The sequence below is a fragment of the Gavia stellata genome, chromosome 3, assembly GCF_030936135.1.
Source record: "Gavia stellata isolate bGavSte3 chromosome 3, bGavSte3.hap2, whole genome shotgun sequence".
Classification (NCBI taxonomy): Eukaryota; Metazoa; Chordata; class Aves; order Gaviiformes; family Gaviidae; genus Gavia; species Gavia stellata.
The window spans coordinates 9,681,640-9,705,284 of record NC_082596.1 but is presented as its reverse complement, the minus strand read 5'-3'; the positions used below and the strand labels follow the sequence as shown (position 1 = coordinate 9,705,284).

At 40.7% G+C, this 23,645-nt stretch overlaps 1 protein-coding gene across 1 annotated transcript; it reads right to left on the bottom strand.

Annotated features, from left to right (window-relative positions):
* Positions 1-1,894: 1,894 nt before the first annotated feature.
* OC90 (otoconin 90) lies at positions 1,895-22,811 on the bottom strand. The gene is made up of 15 exons (XM_059815745.1): positions 22,766-22,811; positions 19,175-19,240; positions 18,894-18,953; positions 18,449-18,623; positions 14,599-14,711; positions 13,084-13,212; positions 11,522-11,563; positions 10,641-10,697; positions 8,289-8,339; positions 7,908-7,964; positions 5,867-6,016; positions 5,403-5,501; positions 3,800-3,974; positions 2,582-2,688; positions 1,895-2,205 (listed from the first exon to the last, which is right to left on the bottom strand). Exons 1-15 carry the CDS (start codon positions 22,809-22,811, stop codon positions 1,895-1,897), a joined length of 1,638 nt encoding a protein of 545 aa, XP_059671728.1.
* Between the last annotated feature and the right edge of the window lie 834 nt (positions 22,812-23,645).

Genomic DNA, 23,645 nt, shown 5'->3' with positions numbered 1-23,645 from the left:
CAGTATGATTCAACTGAGTAAGAGTGGGAATCGCCAAGCTAACCTTTAAAAGGTCTCGTGAGTGATGCAAACACAACACAAAGCCAGTTACAGCAAGTCAACAGATGAATGGTCAATCAAGTTAAAATGATATGACTGCTTTTGATCAAGAAGTCAAACCTTCACTCTTACAATTAGATGTTCTTACAGAGGAAGTACCTTATTAGTATGGTTTTGATTTTGAAAATAACCTGCTCAGAGAAAACATGGAAATATCAGTAATCGTGCCCCTGTACTCGGCGCTGGTGAGGCCGCACTTCGAATACTGTGTTCACTTTTGAGCCCCTCACTACAAGGACATTGAGGTGCTGGAACATGTCCAGAGAAGGGCGACGAAGCTGGTGAGGGGTCTGGAGCACAAGTCTTAAGAGGAGTGGCTGAGGGAGCTGGGGTTGTTCAGTCTGGAGAAGAGGAGGCTGAGGGGAGACCTCATCGCTCTCTACAACTACCTGAAAGGGGGTTGCAGAGAGGTGGGTGTTGGTCTCTTCTCCCAAGTGACGAGTGACAGGACAAGAGGAAATGGCCTCAAGTTGTGCCTGTGGAGGTTTAGACTGGGTATTGGGAAAAATTTCTTTACTGAGAGAATGGTGAGACGCTGGAATAAGCTGCCCAGGGAAGTGGTGGAGTTGCTGTCGCTGGAGGTGTTCAAGGAACGTGTGGCCAAGGCATTGTGGGACATGGTTTAGTGGGCATGGTGGTGTTAGTTGGTGGTTGGACTTGATGATCTTACAGGTCTTTTCCAACCTTAGTGATTCTGTGATTCTGTAATCCCATTGAATAAGATGTTATGTGCTGTTTTGGGCAGGTCAACTTCTGGGTTTAAGCTGTGAATTTGCACTGTGTGCTATACAACTGAAATCTAATGAGGAAGACATATAAAGGTTATACCTTTGTGTGCATCTTTCGTATAAAAGTAACAGGGTTACTAGTGATTTTGACCCTAGCTGGGTTTTTTTATTGTTTAGCTTTGTTATTAGTAGCCAATTTCTAGTAATTTTATTTCCTGTGGCAGTATTTTTTGATCAAAGCATAGTCTAAATTAGCACCTTATCAAGTAAAAGGATGTATGTATCTTCTTATACTGCTGTTGTCTGATAACTGGTGAATCTTATGAGTGGTGAATTTGGGAAAAAAAAAAGCAAACAAACTTGGGTTCAGTAAAAAGCAAAAAGCATTATTCCAGCTTTACATTACATACTTCAGAATACATTCGTTTTAGTTGATCCCAGGAAGCAGAACCTTTAAATTTCTTCTCTTTAACGTCCTGAAATCTCTCAGAACTGGAGATAATCGTGCGCAGTACACAGCTTTGGGACAAGGAATGTGTCTTTTACTGTCATGATCTGATTGACCAGCAGAAACTGCGGGTTGAAAATTGCAGTTAGATAGGAAGGGAAGAAGGAACTCATTTCCATGTAATTACCCTAGCTTTTCTTTTGGGTGTTTCCTGCTAAGCTCAGTAAAGGAAGAATGTCTGCAAAAAGAGTTGGAGTAGTTGCAGATTGGTTTATTTAAAAACCTGAAATACTTAGCCACGATCAGCAAGATCCAGTCTGAACCAACTAAAAATCAGTCTTTGATCAGAACAGTTTTTGCACAGAAATCAAATTAAAATATACAGAATACTGACAAAAAATTATTTAAGGTAAAATGTGACCTAAATAGATGGTCCATAGTGCCGACTTCACTACAGTAAGGAGTTATACAGCCTAACATTTAATACCTAGTCTATAATTATGTCATTTGTGTGCTGGAAAGTGTAAGGCAGCTTGCAGAGTGATAAGAAAGAGTAAGGTACGCAATGGCTGACTGTGAAAGTCTCCGTGCCGTTTCTCAAGCGTGTGGTGGTGGTTGGTTATCTGCCTCCATGTTGCACAGTTCTGGGGTTTCCAGTGGGACGGTGTGTCTGTCTCTTTGCTCTTCTTAATACGCTCCACAGTGGGCCCTCCTCCTCACTGCTCTCCTCAGAGCTGGAAATCCCAGTGCCTATTTCTGTGTCGATTGAAGGCCTTTCATAAGGCTCACTTTGACATAAGACTTCTTCCTCTTGGCACTCTTGCCTGTGTGGAAGCCTAAGGCTTTCATTGAAGAAGGCAGAAGCCATGCACTCAGCTGCTGTCTTATCACAAGCACATAGTAGTTTCTCACACAGGCTCCAACCAATACCTTAAAAAGAAGTTGCGGAATTAATATTTGAAAGTAGTTACAATTAGTCAATGTGCAATTTGCCATGGGTAGATAAGCTTTTTAAAATAAAATTTTCAAATCTGCCTCGAACTTTAGTCTCCAAATTCAACTTTAATCATCTAAATATAAGCCTGACACCAAGGTGCTGGGCAGCTGAAGGTCCAACTGGCTTTAGTTGAATTTGTGAATGTAAAAACACCTCCAACAGACTTCTGTCTCCAATCATAAAATATCTGAATGTAATTTTCTCAGCCATACTCAGCTCTAGCAGCTCACAGGCATGGTGGCATTCAGTCTGTAATATTTTCATACACTGTCATCAGGACATGAGAAATTTCCTCTAACTCAAACTTACATTTTGGCTTATGATCAAAACATACAACTTCAGATCTTGAACTTCTTTCTGCGTGACATCCAAGTTTCTTAACTTGTTCCATGCAACAGTGATGAGAGAAGCAGCACCTAAAATAAACAGTAGATGTAAATGAAAAATACTTACTCTTCCTGCATCACAGAGTATTCGCAATTGTTTTATCTCGTTATTTTCAATGCCCATTAAAACTGAGAAATTTTAGTTTTCATATCATGGAAAAATCTTTTCCACAAAGAAGAAGAAAAACACCCCAAACTGTTCCTACACTTCTCCTATACTTGTTCCTACTTTCACTATCTCCTTCCTAACTCCTTTGGCATCATATGTTTAACAGTGCTGTAGTTTTTTGGGGGTTTTTATTTTAATTTTAAGATACATCATTACAGTTGTAACTGTGACCTAATCCTCTGTGGGAAATGTCTTCAAGTGTTCAAATAGTGTTGGCTGAAAATCTGAAAACTGCATTATGATAGCCAGAGCCTTGACCAGCCTTTGTCTAGCTTACCTGATCATGTGTAGGCAGTCTTATTTGTGTGCCAGTGTAGGAAATCCGTGTGTGCTGTATACTAGGTACTATACTTAGACCTGATGTGGCCCCAACTCTTATGAACTTCCACACAGGGAGAGATTTTTAGTTGTAAATGCAACACTCTTAAAGGAGATTTCTCTACTCTGGTTGAATTCTCTGCATTACTCCAGAATTCCTCCTCTTTGTCAGCCGTGCCGTGACGGCACACAGTCGGCCGCAGCAGGTCTCTTAGCTACAGCTCAGACAGTACTTCACTCGAGCTGTACTCTCTTCTGACAGACAGTGCAGCACAGATGTATGTTAACTCTTCTCTTCATAAATCACTTTCCAAACTACCTCTTAGCCAAGTTTCACGGCAACCCTTATCCTTATCTCTTTTGATATACTTTCTTCTGCTCTATTTACCTCCCATTGTTCTCCTTTCTTATTTTAACTGAATTAGTAAGTCCTCTCCAAAACATTGACTCTCCAAAACATTGATGCAATAATAGAATATGCATTAGTGACATTAGAGTATTTTGTGGTTTATGTATTTAAGTGGATTTTTTTTTTCCAAAATGTGGCCTGACTACCGATGCGTAGCTATACAAGGCCCAACAAAAGGCCTTTCTTGGTCCGTAGGCACCCCAATAATACCCACAGTTAATGGCAGATTATAGAAGAGCCCACACCTGTCCAGTGCGTCAGTGGGATAACCTCTTCCTTCTTGGCCACAGTAGCAACCATAAGACTCAAATTCCTCTGGGCATCGCTCAGTTAGACAGAACAGCATTTCTCCTAGCTGGGGCAGCTCCCTCTTCACTCTTCCATTTCCTCTGTCTCGCAGAAAGGTTAATCGCTCACATACTACAAGGTAAAAAATGTTATTTGACACATCACGTTTTCACTGGTTGGGGGCTCTCTTGTGATGACAGAAGTATTTTCAGAGCTATCAGAAACTTTTAAAGACAACACTTTACTATTTCTCAATCGTTGCTGCAGTCCATGAATTATGACTCTTAGAATACTACTGAGCAAGACAGCAGAAGTGTGGGGGGGAAATATTTAACTCTTATTTAAAGGGGAGAGAGATTCCTATGAAGATATAAATTACAAGTCAAATTGGATTGCAATGAGAGTACTTTGCAATCCTTTGTAATTCTTCATAGTTAAATTTTTCTTCTAGAATATTCAAACCTAGCTGAGTATTCAGTAGCTTCTGTCTTGGCTAATTCAGAAAATAGAGTTCTAACCTCTTGTGCTTGCACAGTGATAGCTGGACAATGACTATGTTGTGCTGGAGGAAACAATAATTATTTTTTTTTTTCCATTTGAAATATAGTTGCCCGTAGACCAAGTGCAGAAGTAATCTGTCGTAATGGTTACTGTGCTGTCGAGGTTTTGGCGTCTCTGTGTCCCAACCCTAACACCTCTGTGGCTTCACCCACTCAAGAATAACTGATATTGTGGGAATTACCCCTAAGATTTGAGAGCAGAGTGTGTTCCATACCAGGAAAAAAGATGTCAAGGGGACTTCTTTTGGGACCTTGCCAGGGAAGGGACTTGAAGGGGCTGGTGGTTGGATTGGGGGAGAGAATGGGAGGGCTTCTGTTCCCTGTGCATCCTCCTTGCTCCCATGAGTAATCCCATCTTCCCTTCTGCAGCTCTAGACTGACCGTCCCTGCTTCTTCCAGGGACAGCCCTGAATTACTTCCCCAGCAGGAAATTCTGCCCATGTACCTGCTTGGGTCTTTGCTCACTCATGTTCAGTCACCAAGACCAAACCCCAGGATCGTGCACTGCCGTGCGTTCTCTAAAAGCTGATATTTTATGATCAAATTCTCCAGTTTGATGGAGATTCTTCACGTCTGCTCTTTTCCAGTTCTGGGACTGCTTCTCTCCATTGGTAAGCCTAACAAAATGGATGGGACAGTCTATGAGTGTGGATTTGCAGCAGTGGACAGGCCTGAAATGTCTTGGGATCTTTGTGAACTCTGGGCAGGAGTTGGACCAGAATCAGAAATGGTGAAAAAAAGGCTGACTCTGGCAAAACGTTGGCAAGAGGTCAAAGTGAGGAGCAGGGGAAGTTCCTCTTACTGCTTCTGCTGCTTGTAAAATAAAGTAAGTCAAAGATGTGCTTAAATTACTGCCTAAAAACAAAAGCAAAAATACATATGTGCTGGTCTAACTGGTTTAGAATAACTATAATCTTTGTGTGTAATATACACCTACCTTTTAATGTAGAGGTAGCTGAATATTTCATTAGATATAACTGAGGAAAAAACCTTCATTTACCTTTTCCTGCAGGTTCATGGGGTGCCGTGTTGGGCAGTACCAGCTCCAGAGCTATTCCAGAGGAAGCTGTGCTCTGGCCACCCCGTGCAGGGCTTGTCTCTGGAGATGACATACACATAAATTAGACTTGCAAAGGTAGAATAAACTCTTCTTTCAGGAATGTGTCCAAAAGTACATAATCTGAACAATAAGCAATTGGCCATCTTCTAACATTTGTTTAATTCATAGTTGGAGGACTGTTCATTAATGGTTAGTTAAGCTTTCCTGGTCAGTGTTTGACAGTGAACTGCCCTTTCCAGTGCCATCAGTGTTGTGCACCCTGTATTCTATGTAATCTCTCCAGATTTGGGAAGAAAATAGTGTTATTCTACATGTCTGTGAAAAATGCTGAATCCTCAGTTAGCTGGGAACAGGAATAGGGGAGTGCTGTACATTAGAATAGGTGTAATTCAGTTTTCACTTGCCTTTTTCTCTTGTCCTTGCAGATGTGCCTGCAGAAATCTTCTCGGTGGGGACAATTTTAACTTGCATTGAGTTGTTATCTCCTGGGAATGAGGCTGGGGAGGTGGTTATCTCTTCCTCTGGGACCACAGCCTCCATAAATCCATCCTCTTCTGAATAAGCAGAAAGAGGAAAGCAGAAGAAAACATGGAGCAATAAACAGCAAGATTTTAATTTTAGATACCAGGTCAGAGTAATATCCTCAGGCAGAACTTGTGTGAACTGATGGTCATAGAGGAAAAAAAATCAAAATGAAGACTGGAAAAGCAAAGACTACTCACACTGGTCATTTCTTCCCATTTCTTGCCTTTCAGAAAACAAGATGCTGGTTAAACAGGACCAGTATAACTACTGAATTTTTTTTAGCTTTTATATGTTGCATACTGAGGTAAAGAGCTGTGCCAGTTGCTGAAAATCATATGGGTTACTGATTAGTCAGCCGTACTGAAGTGCAGGTGAGATGTCATTTTCGGAGTAAATTGCTAAAAAAAAGATGTGTCTGTTCACCTGAGGGTACCAAAACTGATAGCAACATCAGGGAAGGTAGAAAATTATTTGACTGATGCAGAGCTGGGCAACTGAAGGATTTGCTGCATTGTAACCGCAAGCAAGTATTAAGGGGAAAATAAGTTGAGGATGAATAGAAAGAGAATTTTAAGGACATTCTTTATCCTAAAAAATAAATTGATATTTATTTTTAGATTATCTGAGGTTTTATTGTTGAGCAGGAATGTTTTGTTTAATTTGGGGATTACTTACCTTTTTTTCTTTCTTTTTTAACTTTTTTTATGTAAGCTAACTTGTAAATGAAAACACTGGTATCAAATGGAAATCAAATGGTTTCATTTTTTCTAAATGTCAACGTGAAGAATGTGGCATTTCACAAACAAAATACTTTGAAGATACTACTGAACATGTGTTTCCACATTTTTAAAGCCTTTCCTTTTAAATTCCTTGGCTGAACTTATTAATTGGATTAAACTCAAATTCATTAAATTTGTCCCTCAGAAGTTCTGGTTTTAGTATGTATTGAAAATAACCTGTCATAGGATAAGAGAATAGATTAAAAAAATGAAAGTACCGCTAAGAACGCAAGGAAGACCATGAAAGGTTGCAGAAAGGGATCAATAGCAACACGCTAGTTTTAATAGCTCAGCAAGGTGCACATTTTATGCCACTTTGTTTGACAGAGATGTGTTGAAATGAAAGCGATTCCTGCTAGATGTAGAAAATAAAACTGAAGTCTGGGAAATACTGCATTTAGCTAAGAACAGATATTACAAATAATCTTCTGGGAGCCGTGCAGACCTGCAACACAACACACAGATTTTCTGATGCGTTCAAGTTAACGGAGAACATTTGACCAGTATTTAGTACAGCAATGCCATAGTTCTGTAATGGGGTGGGAGACATGCCTGCTGTCCAGACAGTGTAATCAGAGTTAAAAATTACTACTTTCTCCTCTCCATATTCAGTGTTCCTTGACATTTTCCTGGTGCATTTCAGTCTGCCCGAATGATCCTTTTTACAAAAAAGGGGCAGCTGAAGACTTCCACGTCTACCACGGTGCTCCCCTTCTAGCTGTAGCTGCCGATGTGGCTGTGCTCAAAGCAGTAACAACTGCAAAAGATGAGTTAGGTTTTAGACTGAGAAAGAGATCCATGAAATTCTGTTTAATAAAGGAGAAGGCAAAATCAAAATGAACCCTTCTGGCAGCAGAGGCTATGAATGTAATTTAAAGGATCGACCGTTATATTGGAAAACCTTATGTGAAGAGGTTTTCACAGATACTTGCATGGGGAGTGCAAATGAGTGGCTGGAGGCAATGAACAGCTGATACTTCTCAGTCTGGTTTTATTGTTTGTGTATCTGCTATCTTACCCTGATCTAAATTTGGTTCTCCGGCAGCCCTGTCATCACCATGCATGGATATTTAACTGTGATGCTTTTAGGTGAAGTATTGCTGTATCAGTCAAAGGAAGAGGAAAGCTGAGAGTCACTGACCTTTTATCGAGGGGACGGAGGGAGCAGGAGCTGTACCTCTGTGGTCCCTTGTGGTAACTGTACAAAAAAAACCAGAGGCATCGTGGTAGTGAGCTACCTGCTGTATTTCTGCAATGCATTTCTGGAGTGAATTTTGCTGAAAACACCATAAAGCTTAACCAAACATCACTATTAGCCTTGTTTTATAAGGAGGGTAATTAGAAGAAACAAAGTGGTTTGCTGAAGGATGTGCAAGTCGGCAGTAGAACTAGAGGTATTATCCAGAAATCCTGAGCTGCAGATTTTTGCCTGTGACACCACAGAGCTTCATAAACCAAAATCCATTTTCACCTAGAGTCAGGAGTGCCTGATTCGTCAACAAAAGTATAATCAGACTCTTACTTCTGGCTTTGGAAGTCCCCAGGACCATCTCAGTGGCCTCAAAAGAAATCGCTGTTGAAGACAGAAAATGTAAGCTCAGAAAACAAGTTGCGAGCACAGACTCTTACGAAAAGTCAAGCTGCTGAGAAGAGCTTTTTCAGCAAACCAGGAAGACCCAGGCACTTCATGTGTAGAGATTTGCCCGTTTTCTCTGTGGTGCATTGATTGTTGTAGACAAAGTGATACTGATAAAACAACCTCATTGCTGCATTCAAATAATGTGCTTTACACTAACGAAGAGGCAACGTAAGTATGACTGAAGTGGCAAATTCAATTTAAATCCTTCTGACAGACAAATACACTAAAGAAAATTAGATCTAGAATCTCACTGTTGTGCACAGAAGGATGCCACATTTCTCATGAACGCCTCGTATTTGCCTGCGTTGAAAGTCAAGTGCGGACGGGCAGCTACAAGCCCAAATACTTCCCTAACTTCTCATTTATTTCCTTACCTGATAAACTTTTTTCATTTATCATCAGCTACATTTTGGTAAATTATAAACATATAAATTATTAAAAAAAAAAAATCTCTGCATCTTTTTGTCTGCTTTAGGATGTTGCAGTGTGAGGCAGAATGTTTTTGCCTTTGAACGAGTTTCTGAGTAGTACTTAGCTTTGACTTAATACAGTTCCCACAGCTGTCAATGGTGAAGCTCCTCTGGGCTTAAAAGGGGAGACAGCTCGTCAATGGTAAATGGTTCTCCAAATACTTCCTTCAAAGTCGGACTAGATATGTTATCTGCGATACATTTTCAGCTTCCTAAAATTCCTAATACAGGTTTGTATCCCTTGGCAATATTTTGAGCCTTATGATGAGCTATGCCCCTTTAGAAAGCACAAGTAATCGCTTTTTCAGGAAGTAAAAGCTTGCTACGGATGTGTAAATACAGGTGCACCTACTACTTCAGGAGTTCTCAGTTTTCTATTACCAAGCCTCCCAGGAGCAGCTAGGAAAAACAGGAACCAAGACTGGAGCTGTTGTTAGACAAGAACAAGAAATATCCGGTAAAAATTCCACCTTGATAATATAGGAGAGGTATGAAGGAACAGCCAGCACTTGGACTCAGCATAAAGCCTTTGCAGATAGGTGCCCCTCTGCATGTGGCACTTTTTTAAAAATAAAAAAAACCCTGTTGAAGTTTGAAGCATTGTTTCTTAAAAAAAAAATAAGAAGACAAAAGAAGAATAAAAAAAAGAAAAAAAATGCCGTATGTTTTTTCGTTATTCCAGATTCATTCACACTTAGGGAAATGGCTCACTGAGAAACACAGAGAAGCACAATACAGCTTGAAACCAGGTTCTTAAGTTCTCAAAAAGTGCAAATTTCCACCTCTCCCCACTCCCACAAAATAACTCCTGAGTTCCTCTGCGTTGAGCAGTGGCTTGATGGCACCCACCCCGTGCACATCGCTTATGTGCTTGGCAGATACGGCGTCTCTGTACGTGACAGCATGGCTTTGCTTGTGATGGGGCCACATTACGAGAGTGCATCAGCTAAACTGGACAGTGGATGGTCCAAGACTGGTCTCCTCGATATCGCTACTGTATGACTTGGCCCTCACTTTCTAGGTGTGCCCTCCCAGAGCCACTCAGGGCTTTGGATGACTTCTGTCCCTGGCCTCTTGTGTTGTAGCACACACCATGCAGGTAGGAAGAGAATCGTTTTCTCATACCACAGCAATGAGATTTTGCAAGCATCCACATCTGAATAAGATAGCCATGGATTGTAGCAGAAAAAAATGAAGATTGTCGGAAGAACCACTTGGTCTCATGGTTTAGGAACTCACCCAGGAGGCACCAGAGTGAGAGGGACTTCAACCTGGATCTCTACATTGCAAGTAAATAAACCACTAAATTGCTGGCTTGTTTGCAACAACCCATGCTCAATCTTTCCTCGTGCTGCTGCTTGATCTTGTATAATTAAATGTCTCTTTAAAGACCACAAACATGCAATTGGCTGTGGCTCCAGTGGTTGGCACCCACACAGCACGTGTCTGCCAAAGACCTCACCTGCTGCAACCTGTGTTCCCAGGGCAAAAAAGGGCTGTTTTGATGAAAACGGGTTTTGTTGTAGAGTGCTCATTCCCAGCCCTTGGGAAACTTACTGGAAACACTGGTTAAGCACATTGCATGCACGAATTGAGAAGTTGCACCTTCTCAGTCAGTCTTGAATTCAATCACCAAAACATTATATCTACTTTTATATCAGTCTTTTTAGAAGGGCAGAAAGAAAGCAAACAGCTTATTCTTGTATTTTATTCTTTCAGCTTTTGAGAGCTGAAAACAGTGCTGCTTGCACTGTAAGTTGCAAACCTTCTTCCATGGATGCAGTCGCAGCCTGCATTTTGTCAGTCCCATGATGAAGTAACTCTGCAAAAATAAAAGCATTCTTACTCCAGAGAGTCATGGCTTAGGATGCTCATTAGACAGGATCTTCGCATAACGTGATCAGAGTCATCAGAATGGAACTTATTTTAAATATTATTACTATTGTGCTTTTTGTAGGGTTATTCTATGATATAAATATAGCAAATACAAACCTAATTGTTGATAATCACAGTAACAGTATTAAAACCCTGCCTTAGTACTTATTCACTGCTGATACTAAGTTCTACTCAGTGATGTACAGCATAAAAAAAAAAGTCCTCAGTGTCTATCACAAAAGTTTCAACCTAAACCAAGAGAAACTGGCCAGCAATCAGCATTCTTTAAATTCCCATTTCAGCAGGTACTTAAATACCTGGCCTTCATAGTGACGATATGAGGATAAGAATTAAACATTTCAACATAAAACTTAAAAGTTTAAACCCAGGCACTTGACTAGGAATCTTGCTGAAGCAGGGCTTTAAATGCGCATGCAAACTAGAAAAGGATCTATCTGAAAATATTTTAAAGATGCTTTTAGTGTGTGTCTTCTTATTTCTAAATGGGATTCAGGGTGCTCTTCTGAACTCCTTCTCAGAAAAAGGAGTCACTTGGCTGAAATTTTCCTGTGCACTGGTGTAGAAGCTTGTCACAAAAATGATGCTTTAGTTTATTAGGCTTTTGTCTCTTCATATTTTGACATCTTGCTAAAACTTGTCTTTGCTTTTCAGAAAGGAATTTATAGCTTCCAAAATACTCATTTTTCTGAGTATAAATTTATCTTGATTTAGTATACTCCAAGTCAAAGAATTACACAGATGAGGACATACCCTCCATGTGAAGTGTTGTCATCTCTCTCTTGTTGGTTGTTTCTGAAAAGGAGAAAGCTCTCTCGTAGATTAAAGTGCGAGAGGGGGATTAAGCTGAATAGTACAACAAATCAGGAGTTCATTGAATTTATTCCTATTAAAGCAAAGGTTTAGGCAAATATATCCCCATTTCATTTACATTTTTCTCTCTAATAAAGAAGCTACCAAAATCCTTTTCCTAGAAATTTGTCAGATAGATAGGATTATGATTTTCTTTTTCAAAGCCTGAACTGGACAGAACAGCTACACAGAAAGATAATAACATGAGTGAACTAAATAAAAAAATTTCATTCAAAGGATTTCTTTTTCCATTAAGAAATATAATCAGGAGCCTAAAATTAGTGGAGGTATTCAGTGAGCTAGAGTTGAATCTATCTTTATCAGCAGTGGTAAAACCAGCATGATTTTCCTGTTAGCACCTAACAATTTCCCCTTTATTTGTAATGTGCTGGAACTGCCATACTTTATATGAGAGCCATCGGATCCCAGTGAAGGATTACTGGCTTACACAAAACAATTTTCTGGCTCTGATGCAAACTTTCTTGTGGCGTTTTCTTCTCCCTTGACCTATTCACGAGGGGATGTATGTATCCAGGGCATGATATAGATGTATGTATCTGTCCTTAGCACTGGGGTGTGTGAAAATGAGCCAAGGGATTAGAAAAACTAGCATTGCTTTTTCACGTCTTTCTCAGCTTGGGAGTTTAAAGGTCCTCCCCCTGCTGTGCTCTGATTGCAATCCATATGAATTAAGTTTTTAATCCAGCCCTGTTCCCACAGGACAGGTATTCAGTCTTACAAGGCTGTAATTGCAGCTACAGACCACAGATCAGTGTATGACAATGGAGATAAATATCCCCTTCATCCTTAGAGAGGATTTTTCCTTCCGAGATGGAAACTAAGTAACAGAGCAGAGTAGGTCTATTTTTGCTTTTCCAGTTAGTTTTTGCATGATTTAAGGGGAGATTTGAGCTAGCAATATTTTCAGTTTGGCATTCCTGCTAGTGACCTCAGTGGGTCACTCATCATCCCAAGTTTCACCCATTCATTCAGGCTGGCAAGAGCCACACAAGGTGGGCAGGACCCTCCTGAAAAAAAAAGGTCTTCATATCTAACTGGAATTTCCCTGTTGCAGTTGTGTCTCTTGCCTCTTATCCTGTCCCTGTGCACCTCCAGGAAGAGTCTGGCTCCATCTTCTCTACACACCCCACTAGGTATTGAGGACAGCAAAAAGATCTCCCCTGAGCCTCCTCCTCTTTCATCATGTGCTCCAGTCCCCCCACCAGCTCCATAACCTCTCCTGGACTTGCTCCAGGATGGCAATTAGTCTACCTTCTTCTTCTCTCTTGGTATTCGCTTGAGTAGCAGTAAAAGGAAAGGACACATGAAACGGAGAACAGGACAGACTGCCGGGTTATAGTGCAGGAAAGCACCCAGCTCCTGCTTCATTCTCGTTGGGTCAAATTTGATGCCAGCAGAAAAACTGGCAGGAGGAGGCAGTTGATCAGATCCTTATTATATACCTGTAACCAGAGATGGACAGAAGGAGACATCCAGCCCGTTCAAGGAAGAGTTAATACGTGCGTTCACAAAGCATTCAATGGCATCTTTGTCGCAGTTGCAGAGGAACTGCTCACAGGGATCCCCAGACTCTGGAAATAAAACAAAAATCCAAACAAAGTACTATTGAAATAGTTTTTTCTGCCTCCTGCTTTTCCTCCCTGTAAGGTTTGTGTCTACATTCATTAGTGCAACCTATTTATAATGTGCTTCTTCACGTTAAATACAGTCAAGTTTCATAGCCCCACACAGTTTGTTTTTGAAACGCCACCCAATGTAGCCTGGCACGGCTGGCCATTGACTTCTTGCCTGTGCCAGTCCATTCTGAAGAGTGCTGAGGACTACAGAGCAGTGCTTTGCTGCCTCTAGTTTTTTCCATGGAAGACTTAATCCAGCTGATGCTGGGTTTGACATTTCACAGAATTCATTCAGATATTCCTCCTAACCTCAGGAAGTTGTAGTCCACAAGCCAAGCCTTTCATGTAAGATGTGTTTTGCTCCTTATGAAGGATATGAAACAGTTCCCAGGAAATACTATTTTTCCATTTCAAAACCTTCTACCTTTCAAGGTTTCAAAAAAACCATTGACCTTTTGGAGCTGTCACACTTATGTTTCACATTTTTTATGGGGACTGTTATTTTTTTTTCCCTTTTTAGTTTGAACAAAATGTTTTCTGATTATTAAATATGGAAAGAGCTGAAAAAGCACTGTTCATGTTCAAATGCACTTGGCCCTTTATAGATTGGTTTAAATAATAAAAATGGTTTTAATTTGAAACAAGGAAAGGAAATTGGATCAGACTGTTTTTTAAACAAGCTGTAAGGGTATTTGTTTGGGGATTCTGCTCCTTTTTGCTGGTATCCTCAAATCATGTTCTAGCATATAGTCTTTTCTGAGAGTCAATACTTGCTGAAAAATTGTATCAAAATTGATTAGGCATTAAAGAGTCCCACTCCACACTTGCCAGGACTGTATTAGTATTGCAAGGAATAGCTCCTATTATAACAGCCTGGTCTCTGCCCTCGTTGGTGATACTCTTGTATCTGAGGAGTGTATATGACCCTGTGAACAAAGAATTTGATCCCTCAAAGTATATAAAAATCAGACGTGAAGCTTCAGATGGGAACTGTTTTTCAGGTCTTTCCCCAGCATCCGCTGCATTTCTGATGTGTGGAGATATCTCAGGCAATGCTTTGTTGTCTGGCAAAGTTAGGGAAACCTGAGCAAGAGGTTGCCTGTTAGAGGAGTCCTGGCAAGTTTCGAGTTACTGGATTTCAGTTTTCCTGCCTAGCTGGGCTTTGATGCCTCTGTGTCTTCCTATTTCCATTCACTCCTGAGAAGAACACTTAAGCCCTTAAAAATCCACACATGGAGGTGGTTTCTGCTTAATTTATATATGGGTTTTCAGTAGATAGACCAGAACGAATTTCTCTGTCATGGTGAGGCTCCAGTACGCTCTGCGGTAGCTTAATCTTACCACAGGTCAGGTTTTCAGTAGAGCAGCTGACGTCTGTAGAAATCTTTGATGGATCCCACGTGCAGTCCATCTCCATGGCTTCCTCGTAGCATTTGCGGTGCTGGAAACAGCAGCTTAAAAAATGAAGTAACACAAAGTTCACACAATTTAGTTTCAGTTCAAGATCAGACTGAAATGCTTTTGTGTCACTTTTACACAAGAATGCAAAAGATGCCAAAAGAGAAAAAGAGGTCCTCAGTGTGATCCCCCGACACAAGAAAGGCTGAGTACTTCTTTTCCCTGAGTCAGTCTAGGGGGATTAAGTAGAGCTGGATGCAAAACTCCATTGTGGGAACACTCATGGAGGGTTAATGTCTCTGCAAGACCTTGTGAATCCCTGTGTCTCATTTGGACTATATAAATATGTGTGGTGTTATCCTCTGTTTCTTTTACTTTCTCTTCTATGAAACCATCAGAATTAAAATGCACCATTTAGCCATGGGAAGGGGCCACCAAATACATTTCTCACACCACAGTAAAGCAGCTTTCTCCTACAAAGGCAGCTAGAAACCTTGCATTTTCCTACACCCCTGCTGTCATGCAAACCCCAAATGCTTGCATGGCACTTCAGCTGTGAATAGCAATGAAAAGTCAACTAAAACAACAAGCTCTTCATCAATCCTCTCTTCTCCTCAGCTGCTTTTGAACAAGCAAGCCATCTACTATATTACAGCAACATCTGTGTGCACTGACATCAGCTATAAATGAAACACCAGTAAAACACTCAGTCATCATTTATCCCATATAAAATTGTTGCATAAATTAAGCAGGGGCTTGCTGTTAGATTTAGACTGAAATATATATCCTCATTTCAGAGAAATGAACTCAGAACATGGATCTGTTACTGAATTGCCATTGGTGTTGACCATGCCAAATGCAAAGACAACGTTAGCACCCAAAAAAAGCACCTGCTGCCAGGGAGGGTTAACTTGCTTTACAAGATGTGAAGCGTTGACTTTTTGATTAAGCTCATGTGGGGTTTTTGTTAAAGACACAGTGAATGTGTTATTACACATCACCCGCAGCCCTGCATATGCACTGAACTCAGCGGTGGGCAGAAGCTCTCCTGCACTGATCAGAGCAGGGAGCAAACACCTGCCCCTTGCAGGCTCCCTTCTAGGCTACGCGTTCACTTTCTCACTTCCTATATTTAGGAAGCATTTAATACTTAATCACTTACTATATTAATAAATAATTATTGCAATATTCAATATGTCCTCACAACCAGGGAAGCAGTCCAAGTCCTAACCGCGCTCAGACTTTCGACTTGGTGAAAGACATCAGTGATGAGGTCTGCTCGGGTTGCCAGCAGCAGATCAGAGCTCACGCATAGCGTTATCCCAGCTAATGAAGTTTCAAAGCCCAATTTCTTGCACTCCAGTGTCTCTGCTGTTAGTGGTTTTGCTCCCTGCTGTAACCTGGTCTAGGAGACTGCAGGGCTGTACTGAACAAAGGTGAGAGCAAATAGCATTCAGCAGAGAGGCCCTGATGGTTCCTCTGCACCACAAACGCTACTGCGCCTTGTTTGAGAGGTGAGGCTGAAGTCTGTAAGCTCCATCAGGAACAGGGCTTTAAATATATAGCTGATGAAATGTCTCAAGGCCCACTCCTTTCTCTGCCTGAGGTCTAGTGAGGTGTCAGCACCTGAAAGCTCCTCTAACTGCATAATTAGTCTAATACAAACTCCCTGCAGTTCTTGTTTAGAGCATCACAATTACAGCAATGCTTAATGCAACAGTTCATCAGAAAATCTACTTGCCTTCTCTTTACGACCAGGGGATTGTAAGACACGGATTGTCCTCTGGGCATTTTTCTCTTTCCTTGCGGTAGACTAGGCTCCTAATTTAGATATGACAGTTAGCTCCTCTGACAAATGGGAAAAGGTTGGGCTTATGGGTACAAACATTTTCTAATGCCTTAGAAACCTGCAGTGATATGCTCAGCCCTTTTTCTATGGAACAGAAATGGCAGTGACAAAATCTGAGGTTTGCAAAACTAGTTTCTAAGAAATAAAGTTAGTGAAAAAATTGCAACACGGTGGGAACTGTGTCTGAGAAAGCCTGTGAGCAGCCACCTCTTTGGAGGCACTGTCGAACCAAGGGCATATCTGTGTCAGTGGCAAAACAACAATCACTCTCCATTTACTGCGAACTGCAGCGGGGCTGCCATGCTGCTAAGGAAGCCTCACCGCAGGACTGTTAACCAATTTGTAAACAAAAAGCGACTCTGTGGATGTTTCTCAGGACAAAACTGCTGATAGATCATTCTGCTGTTTCTGTGTTTATGCAGCTCTGCATTAAAATGAAGCTGAGTGAAGCGAAAGCCCAGGTGCTCAGCTCTTCGGATATCACCCATTGAACTGACGCGAGCTTTTGTTTCAGCATGTCATCACGGTTGTTCAGAAAACTTTTCGTAAGAAGTCCCATGGCTTTTTTACAGCAGGAGGGTTAGATCTTCATTTTCCCAGCCATCCCATGCTGGAAAGTGGATGGATTAATTTCCATCTAGGCATAGGCATTAGTCCTTTCTGAGCCATTGCTGTCTTCACTCAGGGAATTAATACATTACATTACATTGCTGGAAAAACCTTTTTTCTATTTAGACATGGATGGATCTTGATTCTCTTTTAATTTCTTTTCACACCTCCTGCTGGTATAAGTGAACAACCATTTGATTGTCCTGGCCCGAGATAACATTTTTTCTCACTAGCCCAGTGAGGGTGTGAGGCAGTATCCCTCCAAAGCACAGAGCGGAGTTTGGATGGTTTTGTTCCTGGTGCATGATACTGGAAAGAGCCACTGAGCTGCATTGTTCTTCTCTGTGCCTGGGTGCTCCAGTGCCTTACAACCTCTGCATGTATACAGGTGTTCAGGGCAAGATCTGCTTAACCTCCTAACTGCCACTTGAAGTCATACTCAGCTGTAACCTCATTCTGTTGATGCTTAAACCCCCCTCAGATGCCAACATTTTCATTATAGTCCACTATGAGCTTACATTGCTGGTGTAGTACGCAGTTCCCAATACCAACCGTTCGGTAGATTGTAAAGCCACTGAAGTGGGTTTAAGTGCTCAGATTAATGCTCTTCCACTCACCTTATTAACAGGCCCTCCATTTTTTGGCACTGATTTAAGCATGAGGCAGAATTCCCCAGTACAAAGAAATGAATGAGGTTTTTGTTCACAAAGATCTGTTCAGAATTTAGAGACCTCTGGGTAAGATATGTGAAGGAGATGGGTTTGGTGTTTACTTACTCTGTGGCATTAGTGGCCACTCTTTGCAGCCAGTTTAAACCAGCTATGCCACCAGAGTTGCACCAGTGGAATTACATGCAGGTGTGGGGGACTCTGCTTTTCTCTGTAGGATGGGAGTATTTCTCCACATCGAAGTGTGGGGAAATAGAGACTCAGAGCTATGAGAAAAAAGAAGCGAGTGGATCATCACATGCTGTAGATCATGATCACCTTGACTTCATCTGTTTCCAAGCCATGCTGTAAGGCAACTGGTGAGGGGTGTTGCCCCAGCAAAAAGGTAGTGCTCACCAGCAGGTAGGAATAACACAGGACAGGGCTGATAAACCAGTGCTGAAGTTATCTTTTGTAGGTCATATCAGATATTTAGGTTGCAAGTGAGTGATGACTAGATTAAACAGAGCCGGATGGTGTGGGACTGACTTACCCTCTGAATAAATCTTCTATTTTTTCACAACTGTCCTTACATGTTTTAGGCAAGTGTTATGCTTCGGGTCATCAGAGCGTGAGGGCACTGACAGCCAGTCAGGGCAGAAGAGGACATCTCACGGGTAAGACTTACTCATCAGCTTCATCCACGGGCAGCCCTTCCATCTCAAACCGGCAAGAGCAACCATAGTCTTCAAAATCCCTGGGACAAAAACCAGTAACACACTTCATTTTGTTCACAAAGTTGAGCAGGGAAGGGAAGTTAGTGAAGATGGACTGTAACCAGGTGAACTGAGACCCCAGGCAGTCTGGAAAGAGAACAGCCATAAAATGCATGGTAAATGGAGGTGAGCCAGGTGTGGGACACACATGGGTGACGTTCGCGTGAACGCAGAGCCTGAGCAAGGCAGTAACACAGGGACATTGAGCAATGCTTGACACTCAGCAGTATTTAGTATTATAATAGTCTTTGGGGAAATCTACAGCCTCAAAAATTCCCATTCCTTTTCAGCATATATAAAAGCAAACTCCGCGGGATTTCTATTCAGTGCTCAAGTACAACTGGAACACATACTTACCAAAAAATAATGCAACACTTTCCACATTTTGAAAGACTCCATTGAAGAATGTGGCATTGTCTAAATGAAAAAAAATAAACAAACCACACTTCTTTTTTAAAAAGCACATGACAAGAACTGTCCCCAGACTGCCCCTGGTCTTGCTTCAGTTGTTAAACCATTTTGAGATAAGAGTTACTAGCTATTTACTAACAGCACACTTCCTTGCAATGCTTCTGGAGTACAAGTGATTCCCCACTGCCATGCAATATTCTAGAAAGTAAAGCTTAAACCATTCTTACTCAAGATTCTCTCAGGCGTGTTAAGAAGCTCTGGCAGGAATGCTGGCGGCTCCACTTCTTGGCCACCTACCTCAGCAAACGAATTTGAGAAGAAAAAGATTTAAAATAAAAAAAAAACAACAAACCAACCACATATTCTTCATTGTGACACACACTGCAGGCATTTTGAATACCTTCCTACACTAGCAAGCTGATTTATCAAAGCCATGAAACACTTGCTTAGCTCCGTCTGCACCCAGGAAAGCCCAGCAGCGTACTGGTAAGTCATGATGACTTCAGCTTAAAAATCAGTCCTCTGTTAAACTGAGGTATAGCTAGTGAGGATGTGCTAGCCCTTGTATTCCTGTGCTCTTCTGAACAGTATCACGTACTGAGATAAATCAGTAGAATTGTATAAAATTGTTTTTAGTTGCCCAACTACTGTCATTGTCCCAAATGTTTCTACTCTGTAACCCTGTGCTCTTCACTTATTTGAAGTCAAGAGGTTTGATTTTTCTGAGTCCCTATTGCCTGTTACCTTATTGCCTCTCTTCCTACCACTATTTCTTTCTCAAGTTAATGATATCTTTTCCCTTTTGAAGATGCTGTGGTATATTTCCCACACTTTTATTTTTTTCTGTTTGTCATGTCCTGAATTAGGGTGAAATCTAACACTTGTTCTCTCCCTTCCCATTTTTTTTCCTTGTTCTTATCTTCTGCACCATTTTAGGAGAGAATGTGTTACTTTGGATTTATTTAAACTTGCCTTTTTTTTTTTTTTAAAGGTAGTAAGTCAAGTATTTATTGTCTCAAGGATCTAAAAACTGAAGGAAAAAAAGTAATGTTAAATTCATGGCATAGCTTATGTCTCAGAATAATGAGCATTAGGAAAGCTGTCCATTTTCTCCACAAATATTCTGGGAAAGAGCTGACCGTTATCTTGCTAATCATCTGCTGCATTTTCCTGCAATAAGTATAGGTGTAAGACAGTAAAACAGAGCAGTGGAGTTAAGAAAGGCTTAACTCTATGTTTAGCAAAGGATTAGGAATAAAGAAACTTTTTTTTTTAGATTGTATATAAGGGCCTTCTCAGGATGTCTACAACTTTTTTGGAGAGAACAAGATGATCATGGTAACAGTCATATGCCTCCAGCAATTAATTTCTCAAGTTTAGTGGCAGAATATGGATATGGGATTGAGGGAGGTAGGAAGAGGTGCTTCCTCTTATGTTACTCTTTTCCTGAAACCCTTGGTCACAACAAAAAGCTTTTAGATGAACAGCAATCCATCACAAGTGTCCTTCATTGCAGCAGGTCTGAGGGGAACGGACTGCTTTCCACAAACCAGAAAAGGTCTCCTGATAAAAGCTGGCCTTTTCACCGAAGTGGAACAAGTCTGTTGAAAGCTTGACGGCCATGAGGAATTCAGATTCAAGTGAAATAATGGTATGCCTTGCAAAATAAATGGCATTGAATGCTATATATTTGCACACATGCTTGGTAAAGAAAAACTGCCCCTTATTTTCTGGCTTAAAGCCTGTATTTCCTCTGAAATGACAAACATCCTTCCCACAAGCCATGTTCTATCAAGTGCATCTAGAGCCAGGTTTTGACACACTGCATAACACCATGGCTCAAACTCAGCATCTGTTGATGAATAGCCATTGATCATTTAGTCCTTTCAGCAAAATTTTGGAAAACATGAAAATCCCATTGAGTTGAAATGAGACAGAGGAGAGAATTGATAAAGCCACATCACAGAACTGCTGGGAGTTGTGATTGCTCCAGCATCCCTCACTTGCACTTAGTTCTTCTCAGCAAACTTAATTTGCACACACCCAATTAACACATAAATGTTTGAAGCTCCCCTGGAGAAAAATCTCTACCTCAGGGTCAGCAGCTTGGTAAACCTTTGGCTCTTCTAATCCTTTCATTACGAAGAACAATATTTCTAATTGTCGCTAAGTCAAGATCAATGAACCAATGTTTGCTAACAAGATTGCTTAATTTTGTTTAATTTGGGGGGGGACACAAAACGAAAATACTTTCTGGATGAATTACTTTCTTTTCTTCTTTTGCTATCATGTCTTTTGGGGCTATTGGTCCTACGTTGTTCCCTGTACAGCCAGTGAAAGATTGAACTGCAAAAATCAATACTTTAAACCTCAGAAGACCCTGGGGAGGTCAACTTCTCTCACATCTCTCTAAAACCTGCTAAATGACTTGGCACATATCCTGAGAAGACTTGTGTGATACATCAGGCTACGAAGGGCTACGAAGATGATTGGGGGACTGGCACATCTTTCTTACAAGGAAAGGCTGAGGGACTTGGGTCTTTTTAGTCTGGAGAAGAGAAGACTGAGGGGGGATCTTCTTAATACTCACAAATATTTCAGGGGTGGGGCCAGGAGGATGAGGCCAGTCTTTTTTCAGTGGTGCCCAGTGACAGGACAAGAGGTAATGGGCACAAACTTGGTCATAGGAAGTTCCATCTAAACATGAGGAGGAACTTCTTTCCTTTGAGGGTGACAGAGCCCTGGAACAAGCTGCCCAGAGAGGTTGTGGAGTCTCCTTCTCTGGAGATATTCCAAACTCTCCTGGACGCATTCCTGTGCAACCTGCTCTAGGTGAACCTGCTCTGGCGGGGGGGTTGGACTAGGTGATCTCCAGAGGTCCCTTCCAACTCCTATCATTCTGGGATTCTGTGATAAGCTCTTGGGCTTTCCAGTTGTATACCTTATCCCCAGAATTTATTTCAACATTCAGATACATGTAAAAATGTTTCTGGACTGTGTCTGTGATGTTGCTACTCTGACAATGCTTTTCCGAAGTGTTATCTGAAAAAAGTCCATCAAAAAAACATCAGTGCACCTCCAACTGTTTTTTGTAGTCGTGGCTAATTAAAATGTCATAATATAGGGCATGGATGCAGTCATTAGAATACTCAGGGAGCAGAAATCTTGATTGTGCCAGGAGAAGTCAGGGTGCAGCAAGCCCAACATATTTGATTTATTCAAGGTAAATCGTATTAGCGCCTCACAAAGATGCTAGTTCATGCACAGATATTTGCTTCGGTCTCAAAGCACAGAAATTTGAAATGCTTACCCATCCCTGTCACTGGGAAGGTCATTCACCCATGACAATAAAATCTAAAGAGTTATATGAAAAAAAAAAAAACCAAACCCTCTTCATACTAAAATTTGAAGGAGGAGCTTTAGCTGAACATGAGTTACATTTCAGGATGTACTGAATGGTTTGGAGAATTTAGACAATACACATGTATTTAATGGGTAGAATGTCTTTATATGTAACTTGTAAATTTTTTTGAGTCTCAAGGACTTAAGTAACAACCAAATGCTAGCAGAAGGGAAGTTGAAATTTTTTGGTTATATTTTTAAGCCCACTGTATGTTTCTTGCTTCACTACAAGTCCTGAGAAAAATATGCTTTAGAGGTACTCCAGAGATAAAATTATTTAAGTGTATTTGGGTGTTGAACAACTAGGTTTGAGGGGACGGAAGGCATGCTCCTAAAAGATTGTTTCCAAATGCACATTCTTAAAATAGTATTTAGTCATAAATGCCAAATAATCATAAAAATACATTGCCACTTACCACTGTACAACACCATTGACATAAACACCAGCAGAATTGCAATCATTTTTGGTTGAATCCAAAGACAAGAAAAAGTCACACAGCAGACTGGTGTGCCTGGTGAGTTAAGTAAAATATTAGGCAGATTGTTATCTCTTGAATCAGAGAGTGGGAAGACATCAGCTTAAAAAAATATTACATCAATGATGAACCTTATATATCCTTCAAATTTTACCAATGTCCTCTATAAACCTGACTAACAACATTTATTTTGGTATTGCTTTAGGTGAGTCAACAGGCTCTACCAAAGTGCCATAGACAGGGAAAGTCCATTTAGCAATAAAATGGTGTACATGAAGTTTCTTTTGTTTTGCCAACAGTTTTCACATCTTACTTGATCTAACAGGATGTTTAAACAATTCTTCACATTATGTTTAAATGTAGATATTGTGAAACACTCCGTAAATGAAGAGACATTCTGGGATTACTTCTATTGAACCCAGTTAATCTGCAATCCATTATATTATTTTGCTTCACATCACAAAAATCTCTCCCACTTTGTAGTCAAACATTTACTCTAATCTGTGTGGCGATTGATCTAGTGTATCATGTATTTTCCTAATGATAAACACTATGTTTTTTGGAGATCTTCAAGTTCTGGGTGTACTTGTCCTTACAGAAATGTGTGTAAAGAATTCTTCTGAAGCTAAAAGCCTTGCACTAGTATTCATTAAATGACAGATAGTAGATTGGTTTTGAACTACAGTCACAGTTTACCCTAAATTTAGAATGATTTTCTAGGTAAGTCAGGCATGGATTTTTTTACAGCCAAATAAATGAGCGTTAATTTATCAGTTTTCAAATATGTATCTACTGTTGATTATATGCTCCCCTAAATATT